This window comes from Notamacropus eugenii, chromosome 1 (assembly GCF_028372415.1).
Source record: "Notamacropus eugenii isolate mMacEug1 chromosome 1, mMacEug1.pri_v2, whole genome shotgun sequence".
Classification (NCBI taxonomy): domain Eukaryota; kingdom Metazoa; phylum Chordata; class Mammalia; order Diprotodontia; family Macropodidae; genus Notamacropus; species Notamacropus eugenii.
The window spans coordinates 72,085,813-72,098,066 of NC_092872.1; the positions used below are offsets into that span (position 1 = coordinate 72,085,813).

The window sequence follows — 12,254 nt, forward strand, 5'->3', positions numbered from 1 at the left end:
ATTACGACCGATGGACAGAAGCTACAGGGAAGCCAAATTTCAGCTCAGCATTAGGAAAATCTTCTTAATAATTGTTGTTCAGTCTCTTCTTGACCCCATTTGGGGTTTTCCTGGGAAAGATACTGGAGTGGTTTGCCATTTCCTTCTCCAGTTCATTTTACAGATGAGGAAACTGAGGCAAACAGGGTTAAGTGACTTGCCCTGGATCACACAGCTAGTGAGTGTCTAAGGCTAGTTTTGAACTTGGGTCTTCCTGACTCTAGATGTAGGCCTTATCCACTGCATCACGTGGCTGCCCTCTAATTAATAATTAAACTGTCTGTAAATGGGATATGTGGTTGTGCTTCAACAGATATTAAATTCTTAATAATAATATTTATATAACATATAACATATATCATGTTATGTGATATATTATTATACATATTATGTTATATATTATACATAACATGTATATTAACATTATATAACAGTAGTATGTTAAGGGTTTGCAAAGTGCTTTACAAATATCATCTCCATTGATCCTCCTGCAACTCCTGGGAGGTAGGTTCTATTATTATCATTATCCCCTTTTTACAGATGAGGAAACTGAGGCACACAGAGGTTAGGTGACTTGCACAGGGCCACAGAGCCAATAAGTATCTGAGAATGAAGCAGAATGCAGATCTTCCTGACTCCAGGTCCATCCACTGCACCATCTCAGAAGACAGATGGTCACTTGGTTAGGGGTATTGTTATTGGGATATATAATTTGAGGATGAGTTCTTTAAAGTACCTTATAACTCTGAGATTGCAGGATGCTATAACCCAATAGTGCATCAATACTCTATTCGTAAGGCCTAAATAAATAGTTCAAGGATTTGTATTTTCTGTTTAAAAGTTTCTTTTCCAAAGCTAATCAGAAAATTCATTTAAAAACCAGTTAAGTTGGTCATACTTTGAAAACAGTAGAATGTAAGTTCCTTGAAGGTAGGGATGTAAAGGTTTTTGGTTTTTTTAATCCTCAGTACTTGCACAAAGGCATTTAATAAAGGTTATTCTATTTTAATTGCAAGTAAATCACTTTGTCAATTTAAACTTAGTTCTTGATAATTACATACACAAGTAAAAAAAAAACCCATCGAAAACACTTTTTTCAAAATCCTTTTCAACAACAGTCTATTAAAGGTCTTATTAAAGGATCTTACGAACCAACCCCAGAGACTCCAGTCAGCTCAGGTCTGTGGAGTCTTTTTCAAGCCCATTCCTGGAGACTACAATGTTTTCACGAGAGATCAACAAAAACTCCAACTAGTTTCAGGAGAAAAAGCTAACTAAATAAATGGGTCTGCCTTCGGTCTCACTCCCATCCAACAAGAACTCTTTACATGATGTTTACTAAAGGGACAGGTTTTCTTATGGGGCTTATCACTCAACCTTGGGTAGGAAAACATTACCTTAAGCCCCCGGCTTAAGACTGGCTTCACTTGGCATCTGGCTTGGACCAACAATTTCCATTCCGTGTTCCTTTTTAAAGGCTTCTCTGTGGGCAATGTTAGTTTTTCCCCACTAACAATGAGACAGACCCCTAGAAAGTTACAGCTGCCTAGACAGCCTTCGCTCCCCCATTTGGCAGACAAGGACACTGAAGCCCAGAGATATCCTATGTTAAATGACTTGCTCAAGGTCTTTCTCTAGGCTGCTGAAAAAATCAAGAAAAGACATCTCAATAACACCTTCCACCCCAAGAAACAAAGACCTGGCCCCCCAACTTTTGGAATGGAAGCAAACACACACCGTTGGTGGTTGGTGGTTTACTGTTAGTGGTTTCAAAAGTGATGAATCTTTCTCTGGTTGCTTGCCACTGAACAAAAGCTAATTTTAACCCTAACAAAATGTGTTTTCAAATACACTTGGAAGCTTTATTTGCACTGTATTCTTGGGAAGAACTAATATGGTTGGTGAAAATACACACATACACAAACACACACACACACATCCCATGCTTGATGACAGCAAAACATCTTGTACCACTTCCTTATTAGCACCCGATGTAGTTTAATCCTAAATGCCAATACTTTGGCATGCAACCATTTCCTGGACATAGATTTCTGACCTAGAAAGCAATTTTACTCAAGTGTAAAGCCAAGGGGAAAAAAAAGGACAGAAAAAGTAATAGAAAGAACAACTTTCAGGCAGTAGAAGTAAAAAAATTACATTGAAGGAATCAATCTGTAGGTGAAACCAAAACAATTCTGCTTAAGTCCCCGAAAATAAAAGCTGGCAAAAGACAATTTTCATAAAGAAACTTCTACAAAACTAATAAAAGAGCTACCTCTGAATGTTTATTAGCCCAGTCCACTACATAAGTTATTGCTGAAATGATTTCTAATAGGAAACAAATGTTAGATCATGTTTTTTCCCTATCCAACCTCACTGTCCCCATCACCCAAAAAGCTGATTTATGGAACATATAACACTTCCTCTGCAGGGCTTCACACCAACACACTACACCAGGGATTCTTAAGGGGGGGAGCAGATAGATTTCAGGGTCTGTGAACTTGGATGTGGAAAAAATATTATCTTCTACATCTAACCTCTAAACAAAATTAAACAGTTCCTTCAATATTTATTAATTTTTAATATTTTGAGAATGGGTCCAAAGGTTTCATCAGACTATAAAAGGGGTCCAAGACACCAGAGACCCCTCTCTACAATCTCCCCAGCCCATCCACATGTTAATATATGTATATATGTATATTATATGTATGTACATATACACATGTACCTATTATATATAGCCAACATTCCGACAGGAACAAATATTATTCTGTTTTTTTGCAAATAAAAATAGAACTGCCAAGAGAAAAGCTCAGTGTCACTGGAAGGTCACGTGGTCGGCAGACCTTCAGACTTAGGTCCTTTCTGTTCATGACTCTCATGATGCTAAATTTTAGGTTACGACACTGTGCTCACAAAACCAAGGTCATGTACTGAGGCACCTGCAGGACGATGTCTTATTCCATAATACCCTCACTCAGGTCTGCCCTCACCAGTGTCTGCCCAATATTGACTCAAAATGGGAATACAACGGAGGAAAAGAGGCAGTGTGTGTGTATGGGGACAACACTGGGAGCCTAGAGTTCACCTCCCAACTCTTACTAACTTGGTGACCTTGGGGGAGTACCTTATCCTTTGCAGACCTCAATTTTAACCTCTGAAAAAAGGGATTTGAGCTAAGTCACCTAAGGTCACCTCCAGAGATACCTTTGATGTGTATGTATTCTATCATTAATGTTGGAAAAAAGGACTTAAAAACCCTTCGCCATAATGAGATGAATAAGTCAATAGCCTCAGAGTCGTAAAAAGACAGAATTCCGTCATTTTTCACATGGATTTTTGCCCAAGTGTGCCACCAAGACCCTTTGAATACAGATACACAAATCACAAAAGTACAGAAGGAGCTACTCAGCTCTAACTTGTCACTTGAACTCACTGCATACATACCAAAGACAAGAGACATATCTTTAGAGTACTTTCAAGTATACAAAGCACCTGGAAAGTAGTCAGCCATTTGAGCCTTAACAAGTCCTTCAGGTAATAAGAATCAGCCCCATTTTACAGATGAAGAAACCCAAAGCTCACACACCTCTATAAGTACCAACTGTGAGAAACAACAGTAGTTTCCATTTTAGCTCATTCTCATTTCATGTTGAGAGCTCTTCCTTATGCTTATAACAGAAATATGGCATGAAATACTTTTTTTAATATCAAAAGAGTCAGAATGCAAAGCAATTCAGGCTTTATGAATTTATTGAAATCAATTAAAAACTAATAAGTAAAGAGGGGAGAAAGTGTTAGAACATGATTAACATAGAATATATACAACAAACCAAGTCTCTCCAAGTAGGCAAACCACAATTAGACCATTTTTGATTTGGATGACAGTTCCATTTAAAAACTGCCAGAGATGTGGAGGTATGACGACACATGAGAATACAAAATTCAACAAACCCACTGAAAGGGGGAGGGGGTGGGGAGAAGCAACAGGGGAAGAGAAGCAGTCTCTCACACAGGAAACAAGCCTTAAGAACATTAAAGCCTGCTCTGTGGAAAGTTTCCCCATCACTGCATTTTTCAGGAACAAAGATGTTGTCAGAAATGACAATTTTTTGTGTCCCCTGATGATGCCTTGCTAGCATTTGGTTATAAGCCATAAAGCGGGAATAATTTCAGCCTGTCAGGAGTCTAGCTAATGCCCAGTTTCCCCCTAGAGAGAATTCCTGTCAAACGTAATGAGAGCTCCAAAGGCCTCTCTACAACATAATGAGCACTTAGGCCACGCTGGTGATCAGGCAGCAAAAAAGCATCAATTTGAGCCTGGCTACACCCTAGGGGCTAGACGTCACCGGTTTTAATAAGAATTATGATTACTAGCTACCCAATGCCTCCTCAGAACTTCTTATTAATGTGTGACATTCAGAAGGGTGGTTTTTTTTTTTTAAATGTAAGGCCACTTTAACATTGAATCATAGCAGAGCCCAACCCTGCACCACTGTAGTGGAGGGTCTGTCATCATTTACAATACAAACTGAATTTAAAAGGATTTAAGACTTTTGCTATTTAAAAAATATAGAGCATACCCACCTTTCACATTCTTCAAATCACTGAACTAGTTACAACAAATACACCAAATAATATATGCCCATATGTAGACAAAATATTCACACATGTTGTCACACATAATTAATTGCCCATGAAACACATGCACAGGGACAGATCTCTACTTCCAAACACATTTCTTATCCCTACCACACACATGCTTCTGACACTTTTATCTCCTTTCTCTTTTAAGGAAAAAGGAAAGGTCATGCAATTAAGCATGGTTTACAAAAATAATACTACTACCTATTCTTTAAATTCTCCAATAAATCTACCCATGAGCATAGAGACCTTACGTTTTTGGAAAACAGGAGCTCCAGGAGCACTATGAGTTATTAATTCCTCTGATTTCATGAGTTCAAAGTAAAACTCAACCTTTTATTACCCATTCCTTACAGTATAGAAATCTGGTCTTTTAATGCCATTAAAAAATTAAGTTGGCAAGCTGTTAGAACTCTGTGGCAGAAGTTTGTGAATTCTCATATGCTACCCCACCCAAAAGACCCCCAAACTTAACCAGGACTCCTTCTGACCTGTATGATCACCAAGTTTACAATCCCTTTGGATAAGGGAGTAGTTATTTATAACAATAAAAAGCCCAAATAACCCTGAACACGTTAAAAACAAAGTTTACTTTGAAAAAAGCTGTAATGAAAATTACTTAAAAATACAATCATAGTCTAAGTAAAGAAAATTATAATGTCTCCTCCCAAACATAGCTGAAAACAGGATTTCCAAAACAATACCTCAGCATTATCAAAATCTGCGACGAATTAAAAAGAATCAAAGGGTTCAGTTACAAAAGCAGAATTCAGCTCTGAAACACACTTGCTTAATGAAAGTCTGTGAATACAGTGAAGATCTGAAGCCTGAACTAATCAATTTCGCCCCTGTGCCCTAGTCGGTCAGCCACGCTCTTTAATTTAATGAAACAAGAGTTTTAGATGAGATAGCACATATACATCAAGCAAGAATTGTATTGTTGCACTTTGAAATGTGTCCAACTGTGCAACTTCATCTAATGATAATTTTTTTTAAGAGGCAATCGATTTCTGAAAGACTTATTGTACCAGCCTCCTGATGAAAAAGTGAACGTCAGCATATCTAGCGAATACTTACACCCTGCCATTAATGCTTTCTTTGGCAGACAATGACTACTCAATCGAGGGTCCTTTGGGCTCAGCAATCATTTAGCTTTTCTTCTCTTATGAGGTCCTTAGTGCCTTGTTCCAGTTCAATACTCGTTTTATTCACCATTATAGTAGCCATAAGTGTGAATTTTATGGGAACTTGCAAACTCATAGTCATAACCAGAGCTTTCCCAGTCACTAATCTTTCCAGGCTTTTAAAACCACTAGGAAACTCAGCTACTATCAACATATGCTACTCTCATAAAAGAATTTTTTTTCCTCCCAGATTCAAGACGCCATCTACCAAATTATTTTTAAAGTTATGTTTACCTACAAACCACTGAACTGGTATCATTATGCATTGCCACAAAACTACAAAAGAAAACCAGTGTTTGCTACATAGTTCTTTATATGCCTTTTCCATATTAATGAAAGAAAAGCAGCTCTTTTTACACAATTTACTCAACCATATCTACAAGTTGTAGTAGGAAAACCACTGAATTTGGAGTCAAAAAGTACGACTTCAAAGCCTTGATGTGTTGTTTGCCACCTGTGTGATTCTGAACAAGTCACTGCCCTGCCCCATGGCCCTTCATTCTCTCTCCTAAAAAAAATATAATAAATGATCTAAGGTTCCCTCAGGCTCTAGACGCTATAATATTATTACGTCAATTGACATCTGTTTAGTGCTTTTAGGTTTGCAAAGAGCTTTAAATAATATAATCTTTAACAATCCTGGGAGGCAAGGACTATAGCTATATTCCTTATTTACAGATGCACAAATCTAATGACTTACACTCAGATCCAGTAGGTATCTGAGGCCAAATCTGAACCCATGTACTGACCTTTCTATCCACTCTGCCACACTGACTCTTAGTCCTATGACTCAACACTATGTATATGAGTTCAGATTTATATACCTGTAACATATAAATGACAAGGTATCTATATACCTATAACATTCAAATGGTAAGCATAAGCCTATCCACGCATTAAAGTACAGTCAATTTTTATCTTCCTGTAAACAGAACTTATATTTTCATATCCCTTTTATCTAGTAATTTAAATTTTTCTGCAAATATAACGAGCTGCAGAACTTCTACCAAGTAATTATCAGAACAAAGTGTGGTACAGAAGAAAGAATGCTGGATGTGGAGATCATCTTAGAAGTGGATTCAAATGTGAACTTTGGGCAAAGCATTTCTGGGTCTCAGTTTCCTTATCTGTAAAATGAGGTTGCCAACTGGATGATTTCTAAAATGCTATTCTAACTGTAAGTCTGTGATTCTATGATAAATTGGGCAACTGAGACCTACAAATGGCTTTAAATCACCTGTTACCCAAAAGCAATGCCAGATTTACAGCCATAAACTGATTCAAGGTCTCAATTTGGAATTTACTTTAAAATCTTACCTGTTTATGCATTTCAATGTTTAACCCATATGACATTTCATAATACTGTGAAGAAAAAAAGGGAAAGAAAAGTTTCATTAACTCATATTTAGTACTACTAAAAAAATATATTTGTTATGGTATGTGAAAAGGAATAAAATAAATCTTTGATACCTACCATCACATAATGCCTCTGCATTTCTGTCTTTTCACTCGCCAATTTCTCACATTCCAATTTAAGGCTACAAAAACAAAACAGGCAACTTCATGTAAACATTATGTCACTTGTTTTAACATCTGCCTCACATATTTGCACTTCAAGTAAAAACACAGACCAATTTAGAAAAACTATAAACTATCAAAGTAAACACCCAAAAGCTTTGTCCTTGTATTTAATAGAGAATACAAGTAAAATGAATTCTATGTGCAGTTCATTCCATTATGATTCATTCTTAGGGTATATAAAATCCCAGGTACGGGGTAAAAAAATAAGTCAGGTCCTCAAACTAACCAGTAGTCTTATCATCTGTTAACTCATGGCTAGTTAAATTTTTATTAGGTTCGTGGTGTGGGATAACCCTCTGAACAGAAACTTGAACTTCAAACAACATATATTGAGTGTTTTGACTCAGTGGATTCAAACATCCCTCTAAGTTTTTAAAATTGTAATGGAAAAATTACTATTCCCTAACAGTCAACTAGTTTTACCCTAGTCTTTAAAACACACTAAAACATCACATCAGATAACCAATGACATAGGTATAGCCTTGGAAGTGTGTGATAAGAAAATACATGCCTTAAACAGAATATTGGACATTCCTGAAAACAATAAAGAATCCACTCACATTCCCTATTAAAATGGTAATTTATAAGTTGCCTCTGCTTTCTGCTGAAACTAACTTAAACCGTGATGGCATTTATCTCTAAAGAATAAAAGCTAATGCCTCGGTTAGAAGTTGGCTTTTAAGCTAAGGAGCAAGCCACAATATCAGTGTTTCTTCCACTGTTTAAAATTCCCACTGATTTGGACAGTAAGTCTACACTTGTACTCAAGTGCTATGATGAACTTCATATGCAGAAGCCTCAGTTCAATGGGGCTCTGAGATTGGGAACTTGAAATTCTATTTATTTTTGGGGATCTCCAAAGTCAACCTCAATGTAAATGGCCCAACAACTCTAAAGGTTTAAAAGGAGTAATCTTTCCACCATGAACTTTGCTTTGTACAACTCTATCCCCCAACATAACCAAATAGTTATTTCAACACTGCATTTGTCCCCTGCATTCCAAGACTAAGACATTGATTGAGCCAGTGTTTTCAGCTCAGCCTGTTGCAAAATAAATACATGAAGGGCAAATATTGACGGTTCTCATGTTAACTCCAAAACACACAAAAAAAGTTCATTTGAACAGCAGCAAACAGGACGCCAAAACAATAGGAGGAGGGGAAAAAAAAGAGGAGGACTGAGAAAAGCCAAGGAAGGGGAAAAAAAGAGGGGGAAAGTGAATGACAGGTTTTAACTGTGATTCCACACGCCACCGCCTGGACACAAGTACTAAATACAGCTGCCACCCCAGGGATAAGACAGGGAGAAACAGAAAACCAGAGCCCCCAACCCCCACCAAGCCCAAGACGTTCCACGCTGACATCCAAACCCCAGGGCAGGGCCAGCCAGGGTCGGCTCAGGACTGAATGCTCCCACTGCACGCACCTGTGATACTGAGCCTGCAGGAACTGAAACTCCTCTTTGATCCGATCCAGGGACTCCGGGATGGTGAATTTAAAGGGCTGACCTGCAGCCTGGTGCGGCGTCTGGAGGAGGTGTGGGATGGGTGTGCATAGATGTGCAGGAATAAGAGAAAGTGGGGGGGAGGTAATGTAGGGCAGAGAGGGGAGAGGATGGAGGGAGAGAGAGAGAGAGAGAGGTGAGACAAAACCCAAACAAAAGTTACCAGCTATCACAGGTACAAAAAGAAACTAATTTGTTTTTTCAGTTTACTTTAGGGGAGGCAGACGGCAACGCTCGCTCCCTGCCCCCACCCCGTTTGCCGAAACTCCCAGAGCCTGTAGAAGCGAGGTAGGAAATCTACCCCTGCCCCTCCCCGTCCCACTCCTGGGGACACAGATGGGGGATGCCCCTGTAATTCAGGTCGAAGTAGCACCCTGCTCCTAAAGGGCCTGCGAAGGTGGCGTTAAAGATGGGTGCCCGCCCCTCCTATAGGCAATAAAGATAATAGCCCTAGGGAGGTTAGCGGAGTAACAGACACCCCAGCCCCATCCTCCCAGTTCCCAGAGTCCCCTAAGAGGACTCGGGCCAGCCCTGGCCCCACTAGATCCAGGGCTGCAATTGACATGGAAATAAGATAGTGAACAAAGGGGGACCTGAGGGGGGGGCAGCTACTGGAGGTTGGGGGGGGGGAAGAGAGAGCTAAAGACCTTCCTCCCTTAGGTGGGAACAGAAGGGATGGGGAGAAGAAATGTAAGAAGCTTCTCTGTCCCCGTCCCTCTGCCCCGCTAGCCTATGTGCCTGCCGCCTTTAGAGGTGCTAAAAAGGGAATTAAAAGTGGGGGGAGGGAGGGGAAGGTGGCCAAGAGGGAAAAAAGCCAGAGGATTTCTGCCTCCACTCTATTTGTCAAAGAAAAAAACCCACCACAAAACAAAACCCATACGGCATCTTCCACCACTCTTACCCCACCCCCGCACCCAAAGCGGAAAACAGGGCCAGCAACTCCGAGAAGGCAACCTAAGCAGCCTCGAACCCCGCGGGGGGAAGGTGGGGCAAAGGCAGGGCACAACCCCAGAACAGCGCCTCCCCCAGCCTCCAAACCTTCGGCTACTTCCCCCCCCCCCCCAACATGCACCCTCCACAAGCACACGCCCAGGGCCCCCGGGCCCCGCCGCTCCTTACCGGGTGCCGGCTTTGCGGGAACATCGCTCTGACGGCAGCCGCTGCCTTGCTCCTGGGCAGCTCAATTCTCCGCTCAATTTCCAACTTTAATCCCGCCGAGAAATATTAAGACAGGAAGGAAGAAAGAAGATCCAAGCGAGAGGAGGTGGGGTGGGGGGTGGGGGGGTGCGCGTTAGACATGCACACACAAGCGCGCGCGCACAGACACTGACATTACACGCACATACGGACACGCACGCACAACAGCCAGGCAGGACCGGAGCCGGAGTTGGGCCACTTGGGCTCCCAAGGCCGGGCCCCGAGCTCAGGGCCACATTTCCCTCTCTTCCTGCTCACCGCCCCCACCTCCCACTGGGGCCAACGTCTCCCGCCCGGCCTCGGGGAGTGGGGGAGGGAAGAGGAGAGTTTCTAGGCTTCGGGAAGAAGGAAACGGACCCGAGGTGGACAATGGAATCCCCCAGTTCCGGCGCTGAGGTGGGAGAGAGAGGGTGGACGCACAGGTCTTCCTCCCCGACGGCCAAAGCCGGGACCAAGGTTAACTCCCCCACCACCAACCACTCCCCTCAGATGCGCGAGCTGCGCAGGTCCAGGGCAAATCAATCCAGTCTTTCCCCCCCACCCGTCCTTGCTCCGTGGGGGGCCAACTTGCAGGTGGCAAAAGAACGCCGCCCCACCCCCCAACAAAAACAAACTAACAATCAGGGGACCGGAAACCCCTGAGCAAGCCGGGTGACTTCTTGAGTTAAAGACGATATCCAGGGAGGGCAGCCAGGAGGCGAATCTGTAAGGAATTGTCACCCCACGCCGCCCAGACAGGGGTCGGTGGGTGCAAAGGGGAGCCGAGGATCACTCACATATAAACGTACCCATCCGTACTCGGGCCGGCTAGCCTCAAAGGCGCTCCCGGGAGGAGGTGGGGTCACACACACACGCACAACGCACACACAGAGCCCGGGGTGGAGGCTCCGAGCCAAGTGATCACCAGCAACCACAGAGAGAAGGGTAATGATGCAAGGAAAGTGCAGAGACACAGAGCGCAAGAGAGGAGGGGGTGGCCACGCAGCATATGCACTCAAGCAGTCTTGGAGTGGAGACTGAAAAAAAAATCCCAACTAAAACAAGCCGAAGCAAGGGGACGAGGTGGTGGGTGGCAGTAGTAGACAGAGGCAACAGTCTTCTTGGCCGTTGCACAGAAATCCTAGTAGCAGAAAAGGCGAACCAGCTGGGGCAATTCTCAGTTACTCAGAAGGGTGCAGCCCTCCCGGGTGCAGCAGCCTCCCAGCTGCTGCCGCCGCCGCCGCCGCCTCCTCGCGCCTGGAGCACATCGGGGAGCGACTCACACACACCCATGCAGCAACCGCCGCCGCCGCCGCAGCATCTCCACATTCATAGACACCCGCACGGCCCCGCAGCCCTGCTGCCTTCTGCCGCTGCTAATCCTTTATGGGTTTTTTTCTTTTCCTTTTCCCCCCTGGCACCCCCCGCCCTTTTTGTGTTTCCCTTTTAACAATCGACGCTCCAGCCACAAGTAAAGTTCCCCGGGAATCCCGGGGAAAACATCCATAAACCGAGGTACGATTGGGAAGACTCCACGGAGCAAGCCCGTTCGCTAGCTCGCTCGCTCTGATGATCTTCTCTGCCTTTTTTTTTTCTTTTTTTTTGCAATCAGGCAAACTCCACAGGGCTATCGAGAGTCACAGAGTGACCAGGGGGCCGGGCCGAGGTGAATCGGTGTGGTCAGCCGGCCAAGGGTCCGGTGACGCCGCTGCCACTGCCCGCCAAAGCAGCGGCACCGAGCGGGTAGCAAGCAGCCGCCTCTCAAGAAGCGGGACACAATGTATCCGGCGGTGCTGCTCCAGCTCCGGCTCCTGCTCAAGCCGCCGCCGCCGCCGCCGCCGCCGCCTGCGCCTCTCGCGCTGGTAACATTAACACGCGGTTTCACACTCCTCTAGCTAACCAGCGGCCGGCCCCGCCCACCCTGGCGCGGGCGGGGAGCGGGGAAGGGGGGCGAGGAGCCGAGGATGGAGTCCGTGTGGATGAGGGTGGGAGGAGAAGGGGAGGAGGGGAGTCCCGGCCCAACCAATCGTCCGTTCCAAGCCCCAACGTGGGATCCTGACGACACGCCTCCCAACGTCCTATAGCAGCGCAGTACCAGCCTCGGCCTTTCCCCCCCTCCCCCCACTT

At 43.7% G+C, this 12,254-nt stretch overlaps 1 protein-coding gene across 8 annotated transcripts in view; it reads right to left on the minus strand.

The window, feature by feature from the left end:
• LOC140501459 (transducin-like enhancer protein 1) overlaps positions 1-12,052 on the minus strand; it is a 111,876-nt gene extending 99,824 nt beyond the window's left edge. For 6 of the 8 annotated variants that reach the window (XM_072605157.1, XM_072605132.1, XM_072605103.1 and 3 more), the window contains exons 1-4: positions 10,071-10,420; positions 8,874-8,974; positions 7,342-7,405; positions 7,185-7,229 (exon numbers count right to left, since the gene is read on the minus strand). In XM_072605157.1, coding sequence (XP_072461258.1) covers positions 7,185-7,229; positions 7,342-7,405; positions 8,874-8,974; positions 10,071-10,094 — 234 coding nt within the window. In that variant the 5' untranslated portion in view covers positions 10,095-10,420. Of the gene's footprint in view, positions 1-7,184; positions 7,230-7,341; positions 7,406-8,873; positions 8,975-10,070 lie in introns of all 8 variants that reach the window. The other 2 variants (XM_072605146.1, XM_072605122.1) reach the window with 1 other exon arrangement.
• Positions 12,053-12,254: the final 202 nt, after the last annotated feature.